The sequence below is a fragment of the Populus trichocarpa genome, chromosome 9, assembly GCF_000002775.5.
Source record: "Populus trichocarpa isolate Nisqually-1 chromosome 9, P.trichocarpa_v4.1, whole genome shotgun sequence".
NCBI classification, from domain to species: Eukaryota; Viridiplantae; Streptophyta; class Magnoliopsida; order Malpighiales; family Salicaceae; genus Populus; species Populus trichocarpa.
In genome coordinates, this window is record NC_037293.2 from 11,606,277 (window position 1) to 11,634,224 (window position 27,948).

Genomic DNA, 27,948 nt, shown 5'->3' on the forward strand with positions numbered 1-27,948 from the left:
CAGATAGGGTCTCTTGCAAATTTTAAAACCAGTGGAGTCAGAAAAGGGCAAAACCGAATGCCATATGCACCTCCGAACTGCTAAAAACCCACTTTTATTGATTAATCTGTTGTGGTTGTCATCATTTCCACCAGAACACTTAAGATTATTTTAATTAAGGATGTTGCTTTATTTAATGATGATGGAACTGCATTGAGGTGTTTTGCTTCTCTTATGACTCATCATTGCAACGATTGACCATGTTTAATATTTGTCCACTCATAATTATTAAACAATTAAAAGATATGTTCATTTGTATTTTGGGAAAAAAAAGGAAAAGAAGAAGAAAAGAGCAATTGCCAATTGAGGCAGGCTTCCTTTTTTTTTTTTTTTTTTCCTTTTCGAGTTGAACAAAGTGTAGGATATACAATGTATCTGAATTATCTAGTAACAGGATGCGGCTTGTCTTGGTAGATTGACATGAAAAATTCAAAATATAGAATCTGATCTTAACTTTAAAAAAATATTTACTCAGTAAAATTTAATTGTACTAACTTGATTCGTAACTATTCATTTGACCCAATTAAATTTGATCACAAACCTGATCAAATTAATACCAAAAAAATTAAATTCTAACATTAGTTGTTTTTTTTTAATTAATATGGGTGTTCGGGTCAGCTTGCGTGCACCTCGACTAATCTCACGGCCCCTAAAGTTAACGACCATATAAACCTCCAGTAACCTTAAGGTTTATAAAACTCGAACTAATGATTTTTAAAAAGCAAATTCAAAATCTAATCAGTTGAGCTACAAGCTACACCCCTCATGTTTGCATTAGTTGTTTCTTAATGATTGAACAGGAAGCATTCTGTTGTCGGGGGCTGGAAAATAGCAACACAACCATATAATTTAGTAACAACTTGCATTAAGGTACCTAACAATCATCCCAACAAAATTTATAATTAAATTATGTGAATTTGTAATACCAACTAATATCTAACTTCTGTTTAGACACAGGGGGGAACATAAGAAAAATGACAACAAACTGGCACTTGAAATTAGATCCTTAAGAGTATAACGATGTGAATATATAATACGGTGACGAATTGGTAAGCGAACCAAAATCAACCTAGCTCACTACTCGAAGAAACAGAATATTTCACGTACAAAACAAATCTCTGGAAAAAAAAAGAAGAAGAAGAAGAGTAAGCTGCTGTTTCTGTTCTCGAGGAACTTGAAAATCATGCATACAGGTACATATGCCACTCTACCAAAAGACAGTGGTGGGGTTTGAATCTAAGATCAAACTGTGAACAAGCCGATCTAGAAAGAAGCTGGTACCTATTATTGTAGCCTTGTTAGGAGGCCAGCACGACCACCACGCATAAATTGATAAAACAGCTCCAACTTCCACCTCCATGACAAATACTGAAATAGATATTACCACAATTTAACCAGCACCACCCCATATTAAACAGTTGGAATGGTGCCTCAGATGATAAAGAAGATTAGACCTTGCCAGAGAATTATTGTGAAAGATTCATATGACCTCTAAAAACAAAAACAAGGATACTTCTCCTAAACCTCCAGTTTTGTCCCACATTTACCCTGTACACCAAACAAACCACATGGGCGAGGGCTTGGTCTTCACAAGCAAACACACACAAAACAAGTAGTCATTCCCTCGTGGCCTGACCATCCCCAGGGCCCTCGCGATCGGTGGACAACCTATCACGCAGTGCCCCTGGTTTTCCCCTAATTAAGAAGTCAATGTCATTCTTTATGTTTGTATTGTCGGGATTCAATGTTTCCGACACATGCATTGACCATGAAAATGGAAAGGGTTTGCAAATCACCGAGTTTTTCTTGTATATAGAATACTGGGATCAACTGCTTCGCTATTGGTGAACAATCTTGGCTAAAATTAAAGTACCCCATGGCCATTTCCATATGGCTAACTCGATATCAGGAGTGGTAGAAATTTTGCTGAGAGATAATCAAGAAATGGCCAGACTATTGTGAGATGCATTTATTTATTCTTTGTTCAACTTGCTAATAATATTCCACTGGGGTCTCGGGACAACTTTCATCTGATACAACTTCTCTACTAAATGGTGGAGGAACATATGGTGGAGGTCTACATCTCAACAATGCCCAATTAACTCCTTGGAAAAAAGGGTGGTGCTTGACCGCTGATGCACCCATGGGGGAACCCATTCGCCTTGCTGGATCCTTAACCAGAAGTTGCGATACGAGGTCCTTAGCTGTGGCAGGCACAACTGGTTCTTTAGGGAACTCAAGGGCTCGAGCCACAACATTAGCTAGAGTTAGCTCATGGTCAACTCCTCTAAAAGGCGTATACCCGTAAAATAGTTCGAACATAAATATTCCTAGCGTCCACCAATCCACAGGACTACCATGGCCCTCACCGGAAACAATCTCCGGTGCTAAATACTCGTGGGTCCCAACAAATGACATAGATCGAACATCAACGGGTTCGGCTACAAACTCAGGCCCACCACGGTTGCCCATCTTCTTCTTGCGTTTACGTCTTGGGTGGAAACATGACACAGCTGGGACTATACAGTTAGGAAGAATGCATGAGGATGAAGTATAAGAAGGATGCTCAAACAGGTAGTCATTTTTTGGGGCTGCAGCAGCATCTATTTTGTCGGAGATAATCTGGGGAGTTGACGTTGAATCATCACATTTTAACGAGAGGTCAAAGTCAGTGAGCATTATATGACCATCTGATCGAACAAGAACGTTTTCAGGCTTGAGATCACGGTAAACAATCCCCATCATATGAAGGTACTCTAAAGCTACAATCACCTCTGATGCGTAGAACCTGGAAAAAAAACACCAAAAGATCACTTAAGTATTAACAAACCAATTCTTCTCTGTTGCCTTCTGTTTTAATTAAACCTAATCAAGATCAGGGAAAAAATAGAATAACGCAATCTCGATGGAGGGTCCACCGAGGACTACACAATTTATAAAGAAAAAGAAGATGATCAGTGCTTGGAATATTTTGGTGCAAATGTAATGATACATTCGAGCAAGAAAATAATTGAGATGCTGCGAGACACCTCAACATCGAGCAAAAGGTCCTACTGTTGTTATTTGTATATTGGCATCCTGGGTTTTTTGATAACCGTATCATTAAACAGAAAAAAGGAATTATTCAGCTCTAATTTTGTTACATGACCCATACCCACAATGACAAGGGGACCTACATCCACAGCGTCTATACTCTCATGCAGTAAGTCAATTGTTGAAGCAGGAGACGTTGAAAGAAAATGTCTTGGCATGTAAGGTGGAGAAGAAAAGCAAATAAAGCTACCGAATCCATGTCCTTCTGTATTTGCATATTCGTATTTCAGTGTTAGCTTTTCTTTTTTAGTGCAACGCGTGAGCTTTTGTTTATTCCTACCTTTCTACGTGGCATATCAGGTATTAGAGAAGAAGAATTATTATTAATTCATTACGTTAACTATTTATTTTCTTCTTTATTATTCAGTATCAAGCGTTCATTACTGGAAGAAATGGATTTCTCGTCTACTTTGTTAGCTACAACCTTTCACTAGTCTCTCGTGCACCTACTTTCATATTCATTAACAAAGGAAAGGGGCTAAAAGAAACATTAAATTAAAATGACTCGGAGGATAGGGATAGGATGTCTGTTAAATATTGGACAAAGGAACTAGAAACTGATGGTGTGTTTTAACAAGGGGCCAAAAAGCAACAAGATAAAATCGGGGCCACTGGTCACCAGCGTACGGTCTCCAAAGAAAACCCAGAAATCCAGCAAAAGATAACGGAAAGCAAGGACTAATATTGAAATTTCGGATATCCAGGAGATCTTTCGGTTTCTTGTAAATAAGAACAAGAGTTCTTCATAGAACGACACGTGAAACTCCATGAAAGGATTCACCAAAGCAAAAGGATAAACTACAACTATTGTTCTAATTTCCTTTCTGTCCAACAAAAGACAAATAATATCGACCTATATCCAGTTAACATTTCCCATATCTTAAGGATTTTCTCCCGGGAAATGAAGGTGTTCCTGTTATGCATCATACTCTATAAATATATAATAATGAATTACATGTATAATCATGTTATAATTGAAACTAATTGCAATTATAATCCAGTTTAATATCCATCACTATAACTTAGCGTTAACTCGGAAAGTGGACTTGACAGCCAAGTTTTCCTGAAAAAACAGGATGTACATTTCCTGTACAAACGAGTTGTTGCGAACTCACTAACGATGAGTGTACACCATTAATAACATGATAACTCCAACCCACCTTCTCTCATGAAAAGGTTAAGTGACGTCTCTGTTTACACGTCCCGCAATTGATCTCCAAAATGGTCAATTCCCGCCATTATAAGCAAAACTAATACGGTAGGTATTACTTTGCTACTAAATTTAAAACCAGTAATTGCAACCGGTACACACTTCTAAATTTATGAAATCAAAACCACCACCCTTTATTACCTCAGTAACTGGCTCGTTAAAAAATTTGCACGTGTTATCAATAAATGTTCATGAAATTCTAATAAAAAATAGCTGAACGTTAAGAGAAAAAAATAACATCATCTTTATGAATTATTGGTTCAAAACCAACAATTTGTGATAATTTATTTTCAGGTTGTTTTTTTATTAGTGTCTCCTCTGTTATCTTTGTTTCTTGTGTTAATCACAAGGGAGTGTTTGTTTCTCTACTTCAATTAGCTTTTTAAAGTGTTTTTAAAACTAATTTTTACTTGATTGATTATTTTTAGATAATTTTAATATATTGATATAAAAAAAACACGTATATTTTTAATTAAAAATTATTTTAAAAAACTTGTAATCCTTTAATGTTTATGGCAATAAAGTAATATTAACCTAATTTATGCCCTAAGTTATTCAAAAGAATGCCAAATTGGCACATATTACTTAATATTGTTGTGAAATCGTAGTAAAAATTAATTTTTACATGTTTTTTTTAAATACATCAAAATATTTTTTAAATTTTTTTTAAAAAATCTATTTTTATCATCGGTCTATCAAAATTATAAAATAAAAATAATTTAAAATTTTAAAAAAAAATTATATAACTATAATTGTTTTTTTAAAGTATTTTTTATTCATAAAAATATTAAAATAATAATTTTTTATTTTTTAAAATTTATTTTTCAAATAGAAATTTAAAAATTCTAAAAAAAAAAATTAATAAAAAAACATATTGGAATACTCTCAAGTCTCAAAGACACTGCCTACGTAAATTACGTTCTCATAATCGAGAAAACATTTTTTTAAGAAAAAAAATAAGAAGCGAAAGGTCAAACATCATTACGTGGACTACACCCGCACGTGATCGTCTTCCCCAACAGAAAACAATCCAGTGTTACGACAAACAAACTGTAAATGCACTGGTTTAACTTACTTTAAAGTAACTGAAAAGAAGAAAAAACACAGTAAACAATCAGTGGGGTACGGGGTACACGAACGCAGAAGGCACCGTGCCTTCTCCCAGGATATGGTCCCACGTCCCTGATCCATCGCTCTCACTCTCCTTTCTCCTACTCCTACTGTTTCCGAATTACGTGTATGCCAATAAAAAATTAAAAATAAGAATTTAATAATTTCAAATAAAAGTGGAAATGCCAACGAACGCACCTGACGGCGGTTTCTTCGAATCGTTTAAGAGGCTGTCGTTGACGGAGAACGTGAAGGTCACCGCCGGAACAAAACTCCGTTAACAAACATAGCCATCGTTGAGTGTCAATAAAGGCGTATAATGTAGGCAAAAACGGATGATCCAGCGTTTCAAGTATTTCCCGCTCCGTCCTCGCTCTTCCTTCTTTATTTCTGCTAACTAGCTCCTTCTTATCCATAACTTTCGCCGCAAAAAACTTAGAGTCCGTTTCATTAAGTTTGGTTTTGAGTTCGGCTAAGTAGACGGAACCGATGTCGCCGGAACCGAGGCGGTGGGAGAAACGGAGATCGGAGAGGGAGAGGGAGTGTTTGCTTGTGGATTTGGAGGAGAAAGAGGTGTGAGTGGAGGGAGCGGGAGTAAGTGTGGCGGAGGAGGAACCGGAGCTGGTGCTACGGTGGAGTGTGGTGGTTGTCGTGGCGGTGGATGTGAAGCTTGTGCTTTGGAGGTCGTCGGTTAAATCGTCCAGCCATGGAGGAGGAGGCTCCATTATAGAAAGATGGAGAGAGAGAGTGAAGAGGTGAATAAAATCACAGAGACAGACAAGAGATCTGGTTTTTTAAGGGAATTAAATGGGCCGGGTTGGGCCGGAATTAAGAGGAAATGGTGGGCCGGGGGATCAATATAGACATGGAATATACTGTGTCTAATTATAAGGAGATTATGGTTTCTAATGAAGATATTATGCCATTTTAAGATTTTAGTTTGGTACTGTTTTGTCTCTTTATTGAAGATCAGAAAAATGGATTTTTATTTTATTAAATCTCTGAGAAGATAATTAGTGATGGGATTGATTGATGATTAACTTTTTGTCATGTGCTGGTGAGTCTTTTAGCATCATGATTAGTCAAAATTTGCAGGGATGGAATTTCTGATGTCTTCAAATGTGAGACTATTAAGGGGTCGGTCTAATGATCGAGAAGATTAGTTTCCTTTCAATGTTTTGAAGTTGATATTTAAAAGAATCTGTTTCTATAAATTTATTAAATTGATATGAAATATATATTCTTGAAATAATCTAGAAAAAAAAGAATTTACTCCAGGATAATACGTGATTGGTGCGGGGATATTTGAGAATTAAAAACAAAGTGTGTGATTATTTGTGGAAAGGGAAATTTGGCTTCATTATGGAACATTGTGATTATCAATTTTTATTTTTTTTATTTTTATTTACGTGGGGTGTCCGGGTCAGCTTACGCGCACCACGACTATTCCCCACGGCCCACTGGACATCCTGCAAGCCCAGGAGCAGGTAAGGCACCGCGAGGGTGACAGGCGTGCACATAGAAGGTCGAACCCGGGACGGGGGCGGAACAAGTCACACGATTGACCACATAGTGATTATCAATTATTATTTTAGATGCTTTGTGAAGATTTTGGTAAGTTATAATTGATAGAAAATGCTTAGTTCATGTGATTTAAAAAGTTTCTACTAAAGAATTTCCTTTCGAGTGCCAGAAAAAAAAAAGGAAGGAAAATTAAGAAAGAAATTGAGGTGTAAAAATATTTGTTTGTTTTTATATTTTAAAAATAATTTTTAAAAAATAATTTTTTTATTTTTGTCTATACTTCAAATTAATTTTATTTACGTATGTTTAGATATTTTTAATTTGCTAGTATTAAAAATAATTTTTTTAAAAAAAATTAATTTAATGTATTTTATAATAAAAAATACTTTAAAAAACAAATATCATTGTACTTAAAAAAAAATTAAACCATGTTAGAAGTCATTTTCAGGATGTCTTGGATTGAAAAAGGCCTTTATGTTATGAATAATTTAAATATCGTAGAATTATTCATCATATTTGACTTCATTACAGTTTATAAAGATAAAGATAAAAATAAAGTTCATGTCAATTTTAATGTGACACGTCAATTAATCAGTGAATAATTATTATTTAAATCCTTTGTTAATTAAATCATTAAGTAACTGATGAAAATACTGCATCCTTGTTTTAACTAAATACAAGTGGCTTAAATTAAACGGAGAAGATGTCTTCAACTCCCCGAAGTCTCACAATCCTTCGTTAAATAAAGAAACAACGCTTCGCTGCCACCAAATTAAAATTAAACAAGCAATAATTAACCTGCTACCATCACTGTCATTTTTGTTGACATAATCTACGTGTACTAATTACAACTGCACGATGCCAAGCTCAGTTTTTGTGGGTTAGAGAGCATCATCAGTCCATCTCAAACTAGAAAACTGATTGTAATATTTATGGGCAATAATCTCACACTAAGTTGTTATCTAGTTGATGTTTTGTCTGGGATTTTCTGCAAAAAGCCAAGCAAGACACTAGCAAGGGACATGGCACAATTTGTCTCCTCCTCGTATCCTTGTAGCTTCCTTGTATACATGTCGCAAATGAGATTGACCCATAATGTAATTCATAAATTCAATATCCAATCATCTTCAACATGGAAGTAATGGTACAGTAAAATATGTCAAATAGGCTTATGTCTCGCGGTCCCATGGCATCCACTTTAGATTTTCTGTGTACTTACTGATAAAGGAAGAAGAAGAGATCATTACTTACCTCACCCTAATATCCCCATTAGCAAAGGGAAACTTCCTTTGGCACCAGGTTAGTTGTCCAAACAGTTGCTTTACGTAATTAATATAGAAAGCCACCTTTCTTGGGTAAATCTAGAAAAAGGCATGAAATTATGTATGTAATCTTAATTCTTTGAATTTTTTTAGTTTTAAAATACTTTTTTGATATTTTTTTTATTGTTTTGATATAGTAATATTAAAATTAATTTTAAAAAATAAAAAAATATTATTTTAATTAATTTTTAAGTGAAAATTAATCTTTATCAAATTTCGAGATAAGCACTTAAAAACATAAGGGTGGAAGTGGAACATTTGATGAATCTTCCGGGGCAATGAAGTCTACCCTTTTCTTCTTCTACCCGCTTCCAGTGATGTATATTGTATACAATCTATATCTAGCCTTTGCCCAAGTTAGTGATTCATTACTTAAGCAAACAGTTGGGATTTTTCAAATTCCAGACCTTCTGATTCATCCCAGTCCAATGCAGTAGTGGAATATATGCATTAGTCTCCGAGACGAGTCGGTTCAATTTGACACTTCGGCTTGGAGTTTTCAATCTTGATAAATTCGATGCGGATGTAATTTTTTAGCCCATATTTATCCAGCCAGCAGATGTTCGTCCCTGAATAATCAGATGTAAACGGGTCAAACTGGACAATTAGAATGTTAATTATGTTCTTGGAACCTTTGTGGCAGTCGACCACAAGCTAGACGATGATTTGATGTAAGAAGAAAATCTGAGACTTTTGCATAACTTGCTAGTCAATTTCTGGCTAGCTAAGACACGTATGTAGCCGTAGTGTAATTCTCTTGCTAGTTTCTGCTACTGCCGCCAATATCACAAAGGGTTGAAGTCGAAGAGTCTGGGACATTGACTAGAAACAAAAACAGCCCTACTTGGGAGACTTTTGGAGCCATAACATATTTGAATTTTGATCCCTTCTTGTCCTGCATGTCTGCCTGTGATGGGGACATGGGATTTGGCCGATAACAAATCTTCCAACTGGTATGTTTTGTCCTTTGCAAGGATGGCCGTCAGTGGAGTTCATCACAGTTTGTGTCTTGTTTGTTTGGCCTCTGACAACAACTTATATTCATGGCTTGAATTAGTCAGAGGCATGCCCAAGTGTTTCACGCGTGTGATGTAGAAATTCTCTACATGTGGCTGTTACAAGATAGAAAAGGCATGGTTATTACACAGGTTGATTAATAACCTCAACACGCGGCTGTTACAGGATAGAAAAGGCATAGTTATTAAACATGTGGCTGTTAATGACTCAGACAGGGTTTCGTCATTTTAAATATTACTTTGACAAAACTTGAATTATTCTAAGTGTATTTTAATCAAGTCAATTTCAAATATTTAAAATAATATTATTTTAGTTTTTTAGTTTTTCAATCACCCAAAATAACATCATCTGGAATTTAGAATTCATCTAAGTTGATTTATTGATAACAAAATCACCTTATAACCTAAACCTCATCAAACCAGAGTTTTTAAATTCGATTCGGTTCAAGATCCAGGTTCTGGGTTTTTGACCTGGTCACCAAGTGAATGGGGTTAATTTTGATTTTTTTTAAAAAAATCAAAATAACATTGTTTTAGTAAAAAAAATAACAAAAATAACAACCAGGCTTTTGACCAGGTTACCCTGGGTTTTAACTTTCCCTGTTTTTCATTAAACTCGGCCCGATTCCAGCCCTGGATCGACCCACCGAGCCGAGCCGGGTTTCAAAACTATGCGTCAAACTTCAAAACAAATTAGACAACTATGTATGTGGGCATGTCCAAGGTATTTTCAATTTCTGGAGCTAGTTTGATCACACAAATCACAGTATTTTATTTTTCTTAATCGATAATTTTTTTAAAAAAAAATAACACTGGTCATAAAAAAAACATAATTGCGTTTGTAAATAACATTTGTTTTAAAATTTATGTCCCTTTTAAATTAATTAATATATACAAAAATCTACCCAAAATTTTATGAGAATCCAATTATCAAGAAATAAGATTAAAACACATAGATAAAGAGGGAAGAACAAAAAAGAAAAATAAAGAATGGGTCAATGGAAACACACCAAGGCTTTGTTTTTTACATATATAATATCATTAAAAAGATTATGGCGAGATGATTTTAATCACACATTGAAAAACCATCAAACAATGCCGTAATTGATTAGGGATTTTGTCCGGAGTTAGTTTAAGGCTGGTTGCAATCTCGTTTGATGGTCTTCCAAAGTATCGTTAGAATAGTCCTGTCAAGATCTTTATAATCATATCGGGTATGTAAAAAACAAAGCTTGGTATGTTCCCGATAACTCATTTTTTTTTTTTTATATTCACTCTTGCCATATCACCCTATCTCTTATTTATTTAATGGTCATTGCCTCATTGTATCTCGAATCTCATATTTTGACTTCTGAATCTTTATAAAATTTTAGATTGGTTTTTTGTCTATGTTAATTAATTTGCAAGATACATATTTTAAAACATAATTAAGCAATCGTTATTGAAAATAATGGTTATGTACGAAAATAATTTTCAGAAATATGATTGTGTATTCAAACTGTGTTACTTTTCTAAATATTTTTTCAACCCATGTCATTCTCTAAAAAAATAGATTCTGTTTATTTTTGCGTTTTAAAAGCCTTTTTTTTAAATAAAAATCTTTTACTTTTTTGTTTCAAATTAATTTTTTTATTATTTTTAGATCGTTTTGATATACTAATATCAAAAATAAATTTTTAAAAATAAAAAAAATATTATTTTAATATATTTTTTTAAAAATTAAAAAAACTAAGTGCTAAAATGATAACAAACATACTATTAACTAGATTGTGCTGGCCTTCAAAAAAAAATTCCCCAAATCAAAACAAAAATAAAAGTTCAGTACAACACGTTTTTCACATGCATTGTGATAAATTATCTTCTCCATCTGATCATATGAAGCCTAGTTATAATCCACCCATAGCCCATAGGCCATAACCTGTTCCATAGGCTGAACCACGCGAGATCTAACATAGGGGCTACGGCACCTCCAATTCTTCAAAAACTACCCATATACCCCTGCTTTATTAAGAAATATTTCATCTGGCTCCTCCAATTTTTTCGATTTTCATACATGCCCCTATCTCTATAAATGAGAAATAAATGACCCTGGGCCTGTATAGCCTGGTATGGCATGATCTAATAACTTTTGATTCAGATAATTTTTTGAATGTTGACATGTAATGTACACAAGCTTGTTATGTTGGAAAAATTTCAAGGTATTTTATCAAGTTTTGATATTTTTGGACGGAGGCTTTGAATTTAATTATTTATTTCTTAAAAAAAAAACAGAATTAATTAGAATATCACACACTCCAAGAGTCAGATTACAATATCATCCCTTCATGTATATACCACATGCACTACAATATTCCAACCACTTCATCCGTACTTCATTTTAATGATTTTATTTTATATTGTTGATGTAATTATTAATCGGAAATGTGCAGGAACGAAGCATGATTTTTTTAGGCTGTATTTGATTAATGTTTAAAAATAAAAAACACGAATATAAAAGAGATAGAAATATATATAGTTGGACAGGCAGAATCATAAAATAAACATGTTTATGAGACGATTTTAAAATGATTTTTTTTGTATTTTTAAAATAAAAAAAATATATAAAAACACATTTTTTTTATTTTATTTAATGTTTTGAGAGACCAACCAAATACTATCTCAAGAGACTTGTAAGAAATCAATGAAAAAACACGTGTGGAAAATTTGAAAATTCATATACAAATTGATTAACACGACACAACGGGAAAGAGTGGTGAAGTACGTACATCTGAGGCTAAGGAATTCAAAACACATTCAAAGAGAGATAGCGTTAATTACCCTTAACATTCATGATGATGGTTAAAACAACAAGGCTCTCCACCAACCAAGTAAAAAGAAAGGGAAAAAAAAAGAAGAGAGAGAGAGATTATATATCGGGTTTGATTACAGTTCCAGTAGTGTTATCATTGTTAGAGGATAATCAAAATCCTTTTTCTTTCCGAGGTATCATGAGGGAGATCAAGTTCAGTGGATTTTTATGGAAACATGTGGTAAGACACTGAGACAATATGCTAATTTCTCGTGTCCTTAAAAACCTTTTTTTTTCCCCTTTCACATGTTACTCGCTTTTTTTAGTCAACTTTTTGTTTATAATAGGACTCTAGCATGGAAACTTTATGGGCGGGAAATATGAAGATGGGTCCTTCAGCATACGGGAGAAAAGAAACTAGCAGCAGGTATTGTCTGGTTACTATCCTAATTAAATTAAACATGAGAGATGAAAACAATTAGGATACACAGAACATGTTTTTTTTTGGATAAAAAATTACTTTACAACCATTTTAAAAATAAATTTATTTCCATGTCTCTGTATTTATTTTTTAAATCTAATTATATGTTCATGTTTCTTAAACACGTACAATGAGATCTAAGTATCTCATTTGATTTGAAAAATATAGGATTTTTTTCTTCCTGGAAGTTAAGATTTCAAGTAATGGACTGTACGTGTTTGTTTTTTTAAGAAGATTTCACACGAGAATATATATATAAGCCAATTTTCTCTCTCAGAGAAAGGTCGATTTCCATTACAAAACGGGGAAATTACATTCACGAGTATATGTGTCTCGTTCTTGAAAATGCTACAATATTTCAAGGCATGCAAGAGTCTGGAAACCTGGCTAAATGACATTTTTTAGAACCTCATTTTCTTCAAGGAGTGACATTAACTAGTTGGAGCATCCTTAATTCTTTCTAGCAAGGCCTTGTGCACCCTTAAGTACATACCACGCTGCTAATTTACTAATCTTTTTAGTACTCTCGCATGCATGGGATCATTATATTTGTGTGCTCTCCGAAGGGAATTGTATGCTTGCTTGCAGGTAGGCCGAGACTGGACGTCTATCACATATTTGAAGAGGTTTATATATATCCTTCAAAAACAATCACTGTATACATTTCACAATCAAGTTCCTTTTAATTCATCGTCCAAAATGTACTAAAAACTAATAATATTGGAATTTCAAGATATATCGAGGATCGAACTAAAAAATAATAATCGATATGTCAAAAATGAACAGATCATAAAACAATAAAGAAGTGATCACAAATTCTCTAAATTGGTTTTTAAAAAAAAAACCAATAAATTTTGATCGAATTATTAATCAAATTAAGTTTTTAACCAAGTCCCACAATTAAATTCTCATATTTTTTATAAAATCCAAGACAGATATGCGACTAACCGAGTCAATTTAGGTTTCTTAACAACAAATAAAAAAAATATTCAGATAAATGTTGCAAAGATTCGATTGGAGCACAAAGGTTTCAACCGAATGTTAACGATCTATTTTTTTCCAAGTTAATTTGGTGAGAAAGGAACCTTGCCTTTAGTTTACAACAAAAGCATGGTAGAACACAGGACATTGCTGGTTAAGACGCCAACAACATGTTTGATGGTTGGGGTATAATCAATGAGGTCCTTTATGAAGGTCGGAACTTGGGCTGTGTGGTCAGATTCTATGTATTCCGTGTGTTCCTTCGATGCTTGGTTTGGTACTACTGGCTAATGAAGTCGGATTACATTGGAGGAAAAAAACATAAAATCTAAAATCTAAAAGGCAATAAATATCATATATATGCTTGAATTTGAGATTGCTAATTTTATGATCATTGTTTTCATTTATCAATAATTTCGCATGTCATGTGTTTGTACTATGTGTTTGTCTTAATTTTATTATGGGCTAGCTGCTTGTAAAATATAAAAAAAGGAATTATAACTCAAAATCAAAAGTCATTAATTCTCGCAAGTCATGTAAGATATTGTAACCCAGCTAGTTCATATGCCTAGACAGAAGGTCTCTTCACTACAACCTAATCCCTTTCCTTCATTCATGGAAGGAGTTGCAGAATTGGTTACAAGTTTGTTTGATGATAATGAGTCTTAATAAAGTTAGTTCATAGACATTCCTAGTAGGGCCTTCAGGTACACCTACCTCTGTAAAGGAAATTATTTAGGTCTGGAAGGATTTGAGGCTTGGAGGTCATTGAGAATGGTGGAGGATATTGGGATTTTCTTCTAAAATTTACTCACCCTTCAAAATCCACAGTGGCATGGACAGTGCTTTGACATTTACAGCATGAATTAGTAGAAGTTTCAAAAAAACGTAATCATTCGACAAAAAGAACTTTAATTTAGTTGGTTTGATTAACACTAACATGATATTTTGCTTGCTATCCTCTGGCATTGGGTCCTCTAAGTTTCGATGTTGGTGGAGCTTTTGCTCCCACTTGTGCTGTCATCACCGACTTGATTAAAATTTATTTTAGGATGATTAAGATGTTTACTGTAATCATTCCGATTAATCTCCATTTTTTTTTTTTTATAAAAATATCCCAAATGCCAAGACTATTTTATACTCCCTCGCCACACTCTCCCTCTCACTAAAAATCTAGAGAAATTTTATAAAAATGAAGCTACTGATATCCATTGTGTTTTGTTTTAGTAATAAAAAGGGGCAAACTCGTGTAAAAACTGTTGATGGTTAATCAAAATTGTTTTTTGATTTTATTTTTTCACGGAAAAAAATACAAAATATATAAATTTCTAGTGTATGTTTTTAAAAATTAAAAGATAAAAGATAAAAAAATCTTATAACTAGTTTACTCTTTATATTATCATCTAGCTAGATTTCAGATTTTAAGAAAAATCAAGAGAAAATAAATTATTATAAATACATTGATATAGATATAAATGATTTGCTTAAAGAGTGCTAACCTTATTTGCCTTAAAATACAGCTCTTGATGTGATTATGCAAATAATGAATAAATTATTAAATGAGTTTTTTAAAAGATAGTTATTGAATTTTAAAAAAGTATAATTTAAAAAGTTGATTTTTAAATTAATTTTTGTTTGGAAATATATTAAAATAATATATATTTTTTATTTTTTAAAATTTATTTTTGATATCAATATATTAAAATAATCTAAAAATATTTAAAATTTTAATTTTATTAAAAAACAAATTTAGCCAAAATGCCAAACAGTTACTAAAAAAGTTGAGAAAAAGGTTCCCTTGCTTCTAGTCCTCTTCATTTCATTATGACATTAATTAATTAGTTAACGAAACGAAGAGACTAAAATACACCTTAACGTAGACAATCTCCACCCACCATGCACAGCATTGGGTACCGCTCTTTTTTTTTTTTAATTTTTTTTAATATAAATTCACACTGTTCTTCTCATTTTTCCGCCATTTCAGAGAAAGAAACAGGAAACTGATTGTTTGACATCGTTTTCAAAATGAATAGCATATGACAACATGACGTGGCAGGCTGATAAAATCAGAGTGCAGTTTACACGTTTAATGGAAGAAGATAAACGAGAGTGGGATTCAAAGTTGAAAAATTCCGTGATGCTCAAAATTCTGGCAAGAGATATTCTTATCGTTTTTTACTTGGCTCATGTTTTTTCCTCTGTTTTTTTTTTTCTTGTAATTTTTTTTATACTATAATTATTGATAATTACATGTGGAACATTATAAAAATTATTGACCATGAACACGTCATTTGTTCTTATAGTTCGTTTAGATAATTCTTTTTATTATGATATTATTTATTTTATGATAAAAAATTTAAAACCAAAAACATATTTATTAATAAAATAAATATTGAATAGATTAATGCCTCGTTTATTTTTGTGGTGGTAAAGTATTTTTATAATAAAATAATATATGTTTTTTTGATATTTTGATATTGTTTTGATGTGATGATGTTAAAAATATATTTTTTTAAAATAAAAAAATATTATTTTAATATATTTTTAAATAAAAAATACCTTAAAAAACAACTATAATTACAATAACAAATGGGATATGACAACCATTTTACTTGATGTTATTATTAATAAAAATACAATTAATAATTATAATTTTTACATATATGTGATTCCTGAAATTTGTAAAGAAGGAGATTTTGTAATTTTTTTTGGTATTGTTAACTACATTATTTTTTTATTATAGTTTTTCATGAATGTATTATTGTTGCTATAATTACCCATAAAATCAAATTGGACCACTAGAACTTAGTCACTATAATTAATAATTTTTGCAATGAACGTGACATCAATTTAGTTGATGACATTTCAAAGTAACATATTCCATAAATTTGATTAATTATAAAAAAATCAAACACAAAACAATTTATTTTATCTTGCAACAACAAAAAAAATATTTAATATTCACCTTTTACCAGTTTTTCTCTAACTTAGAAATCGATATGTGATGAATTTATTAGAACAAAAAAAAGCATAGGGAAAATCTAGTAAGATTCTCGAAGAACAAGGACTGATATGCAACATGTTAACGAGTAAATATTTGGATGGCAAGCACGCGCTTCAATCGAGCTTGAATGACCACTGAGAAATGTTGTCATTAACAACGTTGTCATCCAATCACTACTCGAACAGAAGAGAAGAAACAGTAAGCTACTGATACTTCTCGTGATCATTTGCATTCCAACTTTTCTCTTTCCTCATTCACTCTCCCACCGCTCTCTCTCGTGCCCTAACTCCTAACCCCAACTCCAACCCTAACCATCATCTCTGCTATTTCTTTTCCTTCTCGCCTTCTTCCTGTTATCCAGCCGCTGCTTTTCGTTTCCGATCTTTTTCAGGTAAGGAGTTTTCGTTTCCTTGTTTCTTTTTTTGGTGTGTGTTTGAACAGAACAGAGAGCGTTTTCTCGTACTGTTTTTGTTTCTGTATCTATTTTTGGACCCTTTTTTTTTGCTTTGATATTTTTTTTTCTTTCAACTCCTGGTTATTTGATATCTCTTCTTCTTCTTCTTCTTCTTCTTCTTTTTAATTCATGAAGTAAATGATAATATTATTTTTTTTAGAATTTTGTTGGGAGTAATAATAATACTAGTTTCTAATCTGTAATTACACATTTTGAACTGTTTGAGTTGATTTATGTTTTTGTAACTAGACACATGGCGGTGGGTTTGAATTGGGATATTCAATTTTGAAGTGAAAAACCACTTTATTTTCTCGCCCATTTTTTTATTATTTATTTTTAATTTAAAAATCTAAGCATGTTTTGATAATTGAAAATACAAGCATGAGTTGACACAAAAACATCTTTCTGTTTGATGATTTAACATGACCAACAAGATCTAGAACAGTGGATTTGACAACTAATTGTATTTATTATATGATTATTAATTATTAAATGAAATGTTCAAATAAGAAATGAAAAGGATTATGGGAACCGGGAAACCTTTTTGTTTTGTAGCTATCCGAGTGTCTAAATGTTGGTTGCTTGATCAATGTCAGTCCCATGAATTGTTGGTAAAGAAAAGCTAAGAGGGCCAAGTGTAGGCACATCTTTACACTTTTGCTTAAATTAAAAGAAACCCTTCTTTTTATGGTCAAATAAGCTCTTTATCTTTTTTTGACAAATAGTGCCTAAACAAGTTTGGTAAAATTTGAATCATGTCTGCAAATGGGGTTTTGATTGATCTGATGAAGAGCTCTGGATATTGAATTTATGGTAGAGTATTTTTTTTAGTTCGTGTTAGTCTTTTTTTTTTTGGGAGGGGGGCTTTATGGAATGAATAATTCTCTCAATGAAAATTGGTGATTGTGGCAGGGTTTGAATGCTCCTTTTTGAGGTTAGTGAATGGGATTTCACGGGCTGTTTGGATTAGGGGATCGTTATGTTTGAAGAGAATTTCCAAGGATATATGGTGTTCTTTCTGATATCTGTGCAGCTTTGCCTTCAAAATGTTTCTTTAGAATTGGGTTAATATAGTTTTTGGAAAGTTTGTTGTCTGTAGTATTTGAGTGAACACCATGGAGATGGATGCAGTGCCCAGTATTTCTGAAATTGTTGAATCAAATGAAGAGTTGGATTTTGAATTGAAAATGGATGAGAAAGCGAGGAAGCATTCTGTTTTAAAATTGGGAAATAGGTATTCTATTGAAGATGACATCAATCGTCTTTTTGAATCAATTGAGATTAGAACCTCCACTAAGCACAATGATGAAGTTGTTAAAGATGCTTTAAGGAAGAAAGCTATGAAGAGACCAATGAGGGTTGGTTCACCTCAAATGTCAGGAATTGGAATTTCAGAGCCTGTTAGTTTGAAGCAAGCTTTGAGGGGATTATGCATCTCTCAGGCGTCGGAGATGGCAGCAATGAAGCGATTATCAAGACCAACAAGTTCATCAAGGTCCTCAGAAGTGGGAACTATCAAAAGGTTGTATAGGGCAGTCGTAGTTGAGGCTGATGGATCTGGGCTCCCCCTAAATGAAGGCAATGGAAATTTGGTAGAAATCTCTCTTGTACCAGAAAAAATCACATCAAATTCTTCTGAGAAGATGTTTGAATCCTCAGAAATGGTCAAGGCGGAGTTATCACATCAAACTCTCCATTCTTCGCGGGATCAGGTTGTTCCTCTGCCTACAGGGTTTGATAGTGAAATATCAAAGGAAGAAGTTGGAGAGCTTAAATCTACAGATTGTTCATTTACCAGTCATGTTGGTGAGAAGCCAAAAGCGGCAGATGAGATTGCTTTGGCCTCAATCAAAGTTTCTGTAAAAACTCCAGTGCCAGGAGAGGAGAAAAACCATTTGCATGCTTCCTCCTTACTTTCTGTGTCTGGTTCAAGCCCTGGTCGTACAGTGAATAATTCTGTATGTAATGCTCCGTGCTTCATCAAGCCAATCTTCAGGAGCAAAAACTTCATTAAGAAGAAAGTAAAGCAGGATTCAGCTTCTGCCTCCAGCAGTTCTAATCCAAGTAATAAAAAAGTCAATAATGATCTGAATCCTAGTACAAGCAATTCGGACAGCACGATGCATGACTGTATGCTGGAGAGTGGAAGGAGAGGAGGTGCGAAAGCTTCTCCAGCTTCTAGCAGTACAAATCACAGCACTGAATACAATTCAATCATTGCTGACACAAGTTCAGGCAGGCTGGGTTCTAGTTTGAATGGTGTTAACAGAACGAGATCTATATCGACAAAGGTTGATGAAAGATCAAGATCAAGAGAAAAGGGGGAATTCTCTCAAAGTTCAAAAAGTAGTATTGGTGACTATAGTAGTAGCACGAGTATTAGTGATGATAGCAATTTAAGCGGGTCTAGTCGTAGTGGCAGTCGGCCTCACATGTCAAAGGACGTGAGGTGGGAAGCCATTCGCCATATTCAGAAGCAGCATGGAAGCTTTTGTTTGAAACATTTTAAGCTGATCAAGAAGCTTGGTTGTGGGGATATTGGGTCTGTTTATCTTGCTGAGCTAAGTGGTACAAATTGCCTATTTGCTTTGAAGGTGATGGACAACGACTATTTGGCAAGCAGGAAGAAGATGTCTAGGGCCCTAACTGAAAGAAAGATTTTGCAGATGCTGGACCATCCTTTTCTCCCTACATTATATGCCCATTTTGTGTCAGATAAACTCTCCTGCTTGGTTATGGAGTACTGTCCTGGTGGAGATCTGCATGTGCTGCGGCAGAAACAACCTGGCAGGAGTTTTGCTGAACAAGCCGCAAGGTACTAATTTCTATTTAGGTTCTCGCAAATTTTCCTGGCTTAGGCTTTGCAGCGTATTTTATTCGACTTAACAATCTTTTTTGCTGCATACTATGCAACTTGGACACCCTTCTCTCTCTCTGTCTCTCACTCTCTCCCCCTCACACACGTGGGGCGTTGGTGGGTTGCAGGGCACAAACTCTCTCTCACAGACGCATGTACACACACACGAACACTTGTTCCACATTCATCGATCATCAATATGATGGCTGTTAAATTGTTTGTGCCTAGCATTTCATCCCTATAAAGGGGGGGGGGAGTTGTAGGTTGAAAATGATGGGCATAATTGCTTTAAGATAGGTTAGTTTATGGGAAACCTGAAATTACAGTCAAGGTTGGGGAATCATAATCAATTGGGCTCTAGTAGCTGCCTTTCTTATGAATTTGGTGTGCCTTGATGGTAAATGGGAAGCAAATTAATGGAGCAACAGTCTTACTGGTACATGGTGATATGCAGCAGGTTTTAAAAACCAAATTCTTAGAAATGAATTTACGGGGAAGCTAGTTATAGAAGGTATAGTGAATGGATACATGTGAAGGTGTGCTGGTGATTTAATTGCTACGTCACATCACAATTTGGACAGCCAGCTTCTTTTGCTCCAAAGAAGTGGAGCACTTGATGGGGGCTCTTATCTAGGGAACGTCACCCTTCATCTCTCTCATAGCTGGAACATACTAAGTAGAAAGTGGATGTCAATTTCAGAATGCATGGACCCAATCTCTGGGTTGTTTGTAAGTCATGTCTATACTTCGTTGTCAAGTTTCAAGAGCTTCAAGTAATTCAAGTCCTTCTTAGTGCTATTTGTTACCATGTGTTTTTTCAATGGATACACGTGTAGTCTTTCTGCTTTTATGCTTCAGAAGTTCAGATGCCGTTAACTAATCAATCAAAAGATGGAATGGATTGGTAGCCAGAAATTTGTTCCATGTCTACCCATACACACACACACACACAAAAAAAAGGGGTGCTTATGTCCTTCCTATATGAATTGTGCTCCATCGTAGTGATATTTATTAAAATATAAACTAAAGAAGGATCGGCGTTTAACTGCCCAAAACCAGTCCTGATTTGAGGAGCACACACTTGTAAATAACCTTGATAGAGAAGTAAATATACTAGAAGAGGTCTGCTCGTACTTGACTATTGTTAACTTATTTTTACCCCTTGTCTCTTCAATCCATCCTGACAAAATCATGTTTGTAGGTTTTATGTTGCTGAAGTCCTCCTTGCACTGGAGTATTTGCACATGCTTGGAGTTGTTTATCGAGATTTAAAACCAGAAAATATTCTGGTCCGAGAGGATGGGCACATCATGCTTTCAGATTTTGACCTATCACTCAGGTGTGCTGTTAATCCAGTTCTGCTTCAATCATCTACACCTGCTGAAGAGCCCGCAAAAAAGATGTCGAGTCCATGCTCTGAAGCTAGCTGCATCGATCCTTTCTGCCTCCATCCAAGCTGGCATGTATCATGTTTCACTCCAAGACTTCTATCAGTTGCTGCTGCGAAATCTCAGAAGTTAAAATCTGACCTAGCTGCTCAAGTCAGTCCGCTGCCACAGGTGGTAGTGGAGCCAACAAGTGCTCGTTCTAACTCCTTTGTTGGAACTCACGAATACCTGGCTCCAGAGATAATCAAAGGTGAGGGTCATGGCAGTGCTGTTGATTGGTGGACATTTGGAATCTTCTTGTTTGAGCTGTTATATGGTAGAACGCCTTTCAAGGGCTCAGGAAATGAGGAAACTTTGTCCAACGTTGTGTCACGAAGCCTCAAGTTCCCCAGCAGCCCTATAGTTAGTTTTCATGCACGTGATTTGATTAGAGGATTGTTGATAAAGGAACCTGAGAATCGGCTAGGATCTGCCAAAGGGGCTGCAGAGATCAAACAGCACCCTTTCTTCGACGGCCTTAATTGGGCTCTGATACGGTGTACAATTCCACCAGAGCTGCCTAAACACTGCGATGCTGGAATTACATCAATCACATTCTCTCAGAACAAGGACTGCACTAAGTTTAAGGATGTCAAGGATACAGAAGAGCAAAGAGTGTTTGAGATGTTTTAGCCTGGAATTATCTGATGTGAGAAAGGAAAGATGTTTGATTTTCTTTTCTTTTCTTTTTTAAAAATGAGGTTTCGCATCATTATTGTAACTATATATAATATATCTTTATGGCATATAGTGTAAATGTAATTCTGAAAATTGGCGGCAACTTATTAAGTATGAGATATATGTATACCTTTAACTCTAGTTTAGAGTTGAAACGTGAAATGAGGGAAAGTAATTGAGAATGTGGAGGTGAAGAAGCATTGCTCTCTTATTTATCTGAGCATATCAGTCTCCCTGTGCAGTTTGCCTATCTTTTCTCCATGGTTTAACCATATTTCTGCTGTATTTAGCTTTCTGCAATCCTTCAATATTTTAGCTTTCTGCAATTCCTTCAAATCTTATTCTATCGACATGACAGTCAACTTAGCTGCTATCTTATCTTACATTTCTTGATAAACCAGCATTTATATATAGATTGATGTAGAAGGATCCAATGTTGGTCTAATCATGTTTTTAAAAGAGATTTTATGATGTTAAATTGTAATTATTAATATTCAAAATAAACACAAAAAAAAGAGAAATAATTTTTGAGAGATATTTTTATTAGTAAATATCGGTGGATAGAATTTGAGCCTTTTTTTTTTTTTATATAAGATGGATGCATCATGTCGACAAAGATAGTGTATTTTTAAGATCGTTTAGATGAAATATTTAATTTTAATTGATATGCAAAATAACATGAAGATATATTCAAATAAAAAATATTTTTTTAAAAAAAACCCGACCCACATATCCATCACCAGCCCATTTTATTTTAAGGCCAACCAAAATCCAACACAACAAATCGCTCTCGTTCTTGAACATCATCGTTTCACTAATATCCTTCGCAACACCTCCACACTCACAGGAGGGATGGCGAGGACATCAACAACTACCCTGTACATCAGTGCTACTAATACCAGGTTTCCAAAGCCACCTCTAAATTTACAATTCTGCCACAATGCCACCAAAATCCTCTCTCTAAAAAACCCACTTCCTCTCATCAATAAACACCCATTTCTCCAATATTCCCATCATCATCATCATCATCATCAGAAAAACCCCACAAGCGGTGCTATCAATTTCAGGTCCTTAGTGATCAAAGCATCATCATCATCAATGGCTTCTTCAACAAAGATCAAACCTTTCTCTGTTCTCTTTGTGTGTTTAGGTAACATTTGTAGGAGTCCAGCTGCTGAGGGTGTGTTTACTGATATTGTTGAAAAGAGAGGACTTGATTCTGAGTTCAAGATTGACTCTGCTGGCACCATTGATTACCATGAGGTACACATATGTTTCTAAAATTCTGTTGCTTTGATTGTAGAGAAAGGATGAAAAATAGCAACATAGTTGTTTTCGTGGTTAATAAAGGGTAATCCAGCTGACCCAAGAATGAGGGCAGCTTCTAAAAGGCGTGGGGTTGAGATAACTTCCATATCAAGGCCGATTCGGCCATCTGATTTTAGAGATTTTGATATCATTCTTGCTATGGACAAGCAAAATAGAGGTACAAAAAATATGTCCACCCCCCCCCTCATTTATTAGCTTCTTTAATTCTTTTGATGATATGTTGTTATGTTTGAATTGGGCTTTGTGCAGAGGATATAATGGAAGCTTTTAATAGATGGAAATTTAGAGAGACACTTCCTGACGATGCACACAAGAAGGTTAGTGAAAGACTTATAGGGCTTTGGTATGAATTTTAGCATAGAGGTTGTTTTGTTAAGTCTCATATGTTTCTCTTGTTTTCGCAGGTTAAGTTAATGTGTTCTTTTTGTAAGAAACATGAAGAAACTGAAGTCCCGGATCCTTACTATGGTGGACCGCAGGGTTTTGAGAAGGTAATGCATGAGCATTTTGAGTTAAATGGTCAGAGCTCGTTCTGAAAATTTGTGAAATCTTGATAAAGTATTCAATACCAGGACTTAAGTTGCTTGATTTTTTCTTCATTAAACTGCATTTAGAACAATATGTCATGTGATTGAATTAGTTTATTTTAAAGACATGAACTGAGATTTACTTCAATATAGATGCTGCCGCTTAAAGAGAGAGCTAAGGTATACAGGCTTTCTTGGGTTACATTTTTTTTTCTTTACTTATTACCTATATTATTTCAAATCAGAAGCTGCCTCTTCATCGGACTGCTGATGTGCTTGTTGATCCTCCAATGCACGTTGGATTATAGATCATACTTATGGCTTCCGGTATTTGTTACAGGATTGCTTTTCTTAACTCCCTACTCTAACTTCCCTCACCTTGTGACCCATGGTGTTGCATTCATGTAGAAAGTAGGCCGAACTGCTTGTACATGATCTAAGTTTTAAACTCTTAACTTGCCTGCTTTAATTTTCTCATGATAGAAGCTTTGACCATTCTGCACAATAGAAATTGTACGCTTGTATAGACACAGAAGTTATCAAAACTTCTTAATTGATTACTGTCCATATCAGAAAAGAAACTCAAGTGCATTTTGTTTGTCAATAACCTCATGATATTTCTTTTTTCATCACAGGTTTTGGATCTACTTGAAGATGCTTGTGAATCATTGTTGGACAACATTTTGGCTGAAAAAATTTAACTTGCGGTTAAATGCTGGTTGGTCCAACCTTCAGCATCCTGCACAAACATTTCATTAGTGATTTAAAGCAATTGCATGTTATCTATCACGAAGTAGATTAATGTCAAACTCCCATGGTCATCAGGGATCTGTTTTTGTCCCTTTGTCTTGTGTTATTACCAGAGAAAGTGGAAGTGAATGTTGCTTTGGATGTTAAACCTGTAGTTTGTGCTTATGCAAAGGTAACGATTAATCTGGTTGTTGAGATCAAAATGATGCAGCCTTTACAGGACGATGCAGATCCAGAAAAATTCCACTGTCCTAGAATATAATTGCCCATGAGTGCGAAATTTCTGGACATGGTTACAATATCATTAGCCTCATCTATTTTCTGATTTGGATTTTGACTCGTGCTGTCTTCCTGATCGAACATTTCTAAGGTACATCCCAGTTTGTGAAAACATTTATGAAATTTCAATCTTTCATGAATTAGTTGTGCTTTAGTCGGAACTGGCATGCCTGCTTTCGCGACAAGGATAAATGAGCTTTGCTTATTTGATACACAAACACAGATTCTCTGAGTTATGGCTTTAATTTCTTTAAGATGCACTTGCCAAGCCTTCAACCTGTGATCATTATACAGGTACTACTGCCTCCTGGCACCTCATTTGTAGTTTCCTCTCCAAAGCTTTCAGCCTGTTGGCATTCGCATCTCATAGATATTCAACTTTTTGTGTACTTAAACAATTCAACAATATATTCTATTAGTTATAAATCAAATATAAATATTTTTTTATTTTTTTATGGATCATGAATTTAATTTATTTTTTATTTTTCAAAGTGAACCGTACTTCATGTAATTTTTTTCCTATTCTTTTCGTATTTTACATTGATATTTTGAACCATTGAAAAGCGAACCAAAACTGTTCGAGAAGGATCAAAACTGTACGAGTAAGTATCTATTTCAAGTTTCAACATACTTTAAAAAAAACCCACGGCCAAACCCAACTTCGGATATGACACGCTTATCATGGGCCTCGTAGATAGATTTTTCATCTGGAATAGTATCCATTTCAACCCAAAACCTTTATTTATGGGCCGTGGATCCATTATCTGGCCCAATTCTCTTTATAAAAAATAAAACCTTTAGTTTATTTATTTATTTACAAATAAAAAGAAATCTAAGTACAAGGTCACCTTCTTTCGCGTTCCCGTACAAGCTCAAATAAAATCCAGAGCTGCGGTAAGCTCTCTTCGTCTCTCTCTCGAACTTTCTTTTAATTTTTATTTTTTCTGGTTTAATCACAAAATAATCCTGCTAAGCAAGCAAACGGAGGTCACTTCGTTAAACCCTAATTAGTCAAAACATGATTCCTGTATTTATTTCCTTATTTTTCGTTTCTTAAACTCAATTGCTAACCCTAATTCAGCTTTTATAATAATAAATTGACAATCTTAAATTTAATAATTTTATTTTGAATGATATAAACTGCTTTTAGGTTTCTAACTAAGCAGTGTCAAAATGCCGAAAGTGAGGACAAACAGGGTCAAATACCCGGAGGGATGGGAGTTAATCGAGCCTACGCTTCGCGAACTCGATGGGAAGATGAGGGAAGGTTGGTTAGATATCCAATTATATAATTAATTAATTTTCTATTTTTTGTTGGTTGATTGATGGATTTTTATTTTTGTCTTTTTTTTATATATGTTTTCACAGCGGAACTTGATCCACATGATGGAAAGAGAAAGTGTGAGGCTCTGTGGCCTATTTTCAAAATCACACATCAAAAGAGCCGATATGTTTATGATCTTTATTATAGAAGGAGTGAGATATCTAAGGAGCTTTATGAGTTCTGCTTGGACCAAGGTTATGGGGATCGTAACCTAATCGCTAAATGGAAGAAGGTTTGTTTAGTTTTTTGCTGCTTTTTTTATGGCTTTTACTTTTTGTAATTGCTTTATTGGTGATATTTGTTTTTGTTTGACAAATACTTGGCCTGAGTTTTGTAAGAAAAGTGATTGGGTTTGTAGCTTGTCGAGCATCTAATATGTTTCCCTTTCAATAAAATGCACTTCAATGTGTATGAATTTACGCTTCCAATGCATTATTAGGCAACGTTTGGTTATTATTTTAGGATAGAAAAGACGGAGATAGTTAGGACAGAGGTGCATGTCCCCTTATCCTTAGGATAAAAATTCACTCTAAATTTCAGGATAGAAAAGACGGGGATAGTTAGGACAGAGGTGCATGTCCCCTTATCCTTAGGATAAAAATTCACTCTAAATTTCAGGATAGAAAAGACGGGGATAGTTAGGACAGAGGTGCATGTCCCCTTATCCTTAGGATAAAATTCACTCTAAAATTGTCTTAGAGACACTATCTCTGCTCTTGTATAAATCAAATATGTTTATGTCCTTTCTATCAAGGGACGCTAACCAAATGCTATCTTAGTGTTCACTTCAATCAATGGTTTCAAATAATATTTGAGTGAGTTTGATATTTATTTGAGCTAGTTGCTAATTTAGTATGATTTGTAGATGAGCTAAATTGCAAGTTTTGGATCCTATATTTGGTTTGTCTTTCAGTTTGATGCACATGTGAGTTAGATTGCTCATCTTGAATTCTGTTACTTTGCTTTTGGATTTGCAATTTTGAATGTGTAGTGCATGAAGTGTGGCTTTTTTGATCCGTGAATATTTGAAAGTCTGTTGATGTTGAGTTTCTTTGTTTGAATTACAGCCAGGATATGAACGACTGTGCTGTCTACGCTGCATCCAGCCCAGGGATCACAACTTTGGCACAACTTGTGTGTGCAGGGTTCCCAAGCATTTGAGGGAAGAGAAGGTTGTTGAGTGTGTGCATTGTGGTTGTGGAGGCTGTGCAAGTGGAGATTGATTGCTACTTTATGTGAGCCTTCTTTTTTTATGCTACAACCTTTCTGCTTATCTGAAGCCCAGGTGTGGCATTTGTTGTAGTAACTAATGTAGTACTCGATGTAGAAAAAGATACTCGGACGGCCACCTGAAGAAGAATGAGACTTTTGTTGTATTTAGTTCTGCTCGTCATGAGCAGGCTGTGTTTTTCAGAGCCTACTTTTTTTACTGAGAAACTGAAATTGATAGCATGTGCAACCAAAACTCGCAAGGCACAGCATAATTTCTTCATGAAGGTTGAAACTAAGCATTTTGTTCGTAGTGTTTTTCAGACCTTGACCATAGGATGGTTGAACAACAAGCGAAACTGGTTAGTTTCGTGCCCTACTAACTAAGGTATATATTTGTTCGGGCTAAAGGCTTAGATTATTTGATGAAAGGCTAAGCTACGCTTGACTTGCACTGTTTCCCCCTTTTCCTTTTATTTTTTTGTGTGTTTGTGTTCGGTTGGGGGGCTCCAATTAGTACAGTTTTGGACGTTGGTATGGCTGAGC

At 34.5% G+C, this 27,948-nt stretch overlaps 4 protein-coding genes across 5 annotated transcripts; 3 read left to right on the forward strand and 1 right to left on the reverse strand.

Moving 5' to 3' along the window:
* Positions 1-1,984: 1,984 nt before the first annotated feature.
* LOC7478633 (serine/threonine-protein kinase D6PKL1) lies at positions 1,985-6,215 on the reverse strand. The gene is made up of 2 exons (XM_002312865.4): positions 5,651-6,215; positions 1,985-2,827 (listed from the first exon to the last, which is right to left on the reverse strand). The coding sequence occupies exons 1-2, from the start codon at positions 6,175-6,177 to the stop codon at positions 2,032-2,034; spliced, it is 1,323 nt and encodes a 440-aa protein (XP_002312901.1). The 5' UTR covers positions 6,178-6,215; the 3' UTR covers positions 1,985-2,031.
* Positions 6,216-16,768: 10,553 nt separating this feature from the next.
* LOC7478632 (serine/threonine-protein kinase D6PKL1) lies at positions 16,769-22,207 on the forward strand. 2 transcript variants are annotated; one of them, XM_024608883.2, is made up of 3 exons: positions 16,769-16,959; positions 17,935-19,837; positions 21,081-22,207. In XM_024608883.2, exons 2-3 carry the CDS (start codon positions 18,138-18,140, stop codon positions 21,937-21,939), a joined length of 2,559 nt encoding a protein of 852 aa, XP_024464651.1. In that variant the 5' UTR covers positions 16,769-16,959; positions 17,935-18,137; the 3' UTR covers positions 21,940-22,207. The 2 variants fall into 2 exon arrangements, with proteins under 2 accessions (XP_024464651.1, XP_024464652.1); XM_024608884.2 differs by lacking the exon at positions 16,769-16,959 and adding an exon at positions 17,269-17,835.
* A 538-nt stretch (positions 22,208-22,745) lies between these two features.
* On the forward strand, positions 22,746-24,793 carry LOC7478631 (uncharacterized). Its single transcript, XM_002313625.4, has 5 exons — positions 22,746-23,247; positions 23,335-23,470; positions 23,563-23,630; positions 23,718-23,804; positions 24,476-24,793. Exons 1-5 carry the CDS (start codon positions 22,837-22,839, stop codon positions 24,539-24,541), a joined length of 768 nt encoding a protein of 255 aa, XP_002313661.4. The 5' UTR covers positions 22,746-22,836; the 3' UTR covers positions 24,542-24,793.
* An 831-nt stretch (positions 24,794-25,624) lies between these two features.
* Positions 25,625-27,569, forward strand: LOC7478630 (protein BUD31 homolog 2). The gene is made up of 4 exons (XM_002313624.4): positions 25,625-25,763; positions 26,020-26,136; positions 26,238-26,425; positions 27,261-27,569. The coding sequence occupies exons 2-4, from the start codon at positions 26,043-26,045 to the stop codon at positions 27,414-27,416; spliced, it is 438 nt and encodes a 145-aa protein (XP_002313660.2). The 5' UTR covers positions 25,625-25,763; positions 26,020-26,042; the 3' UTR covers positions 27,417-27,569.
* The last annotated feature ends 379 nt before the right edge of the window (positions 27,570-27,948 follow it).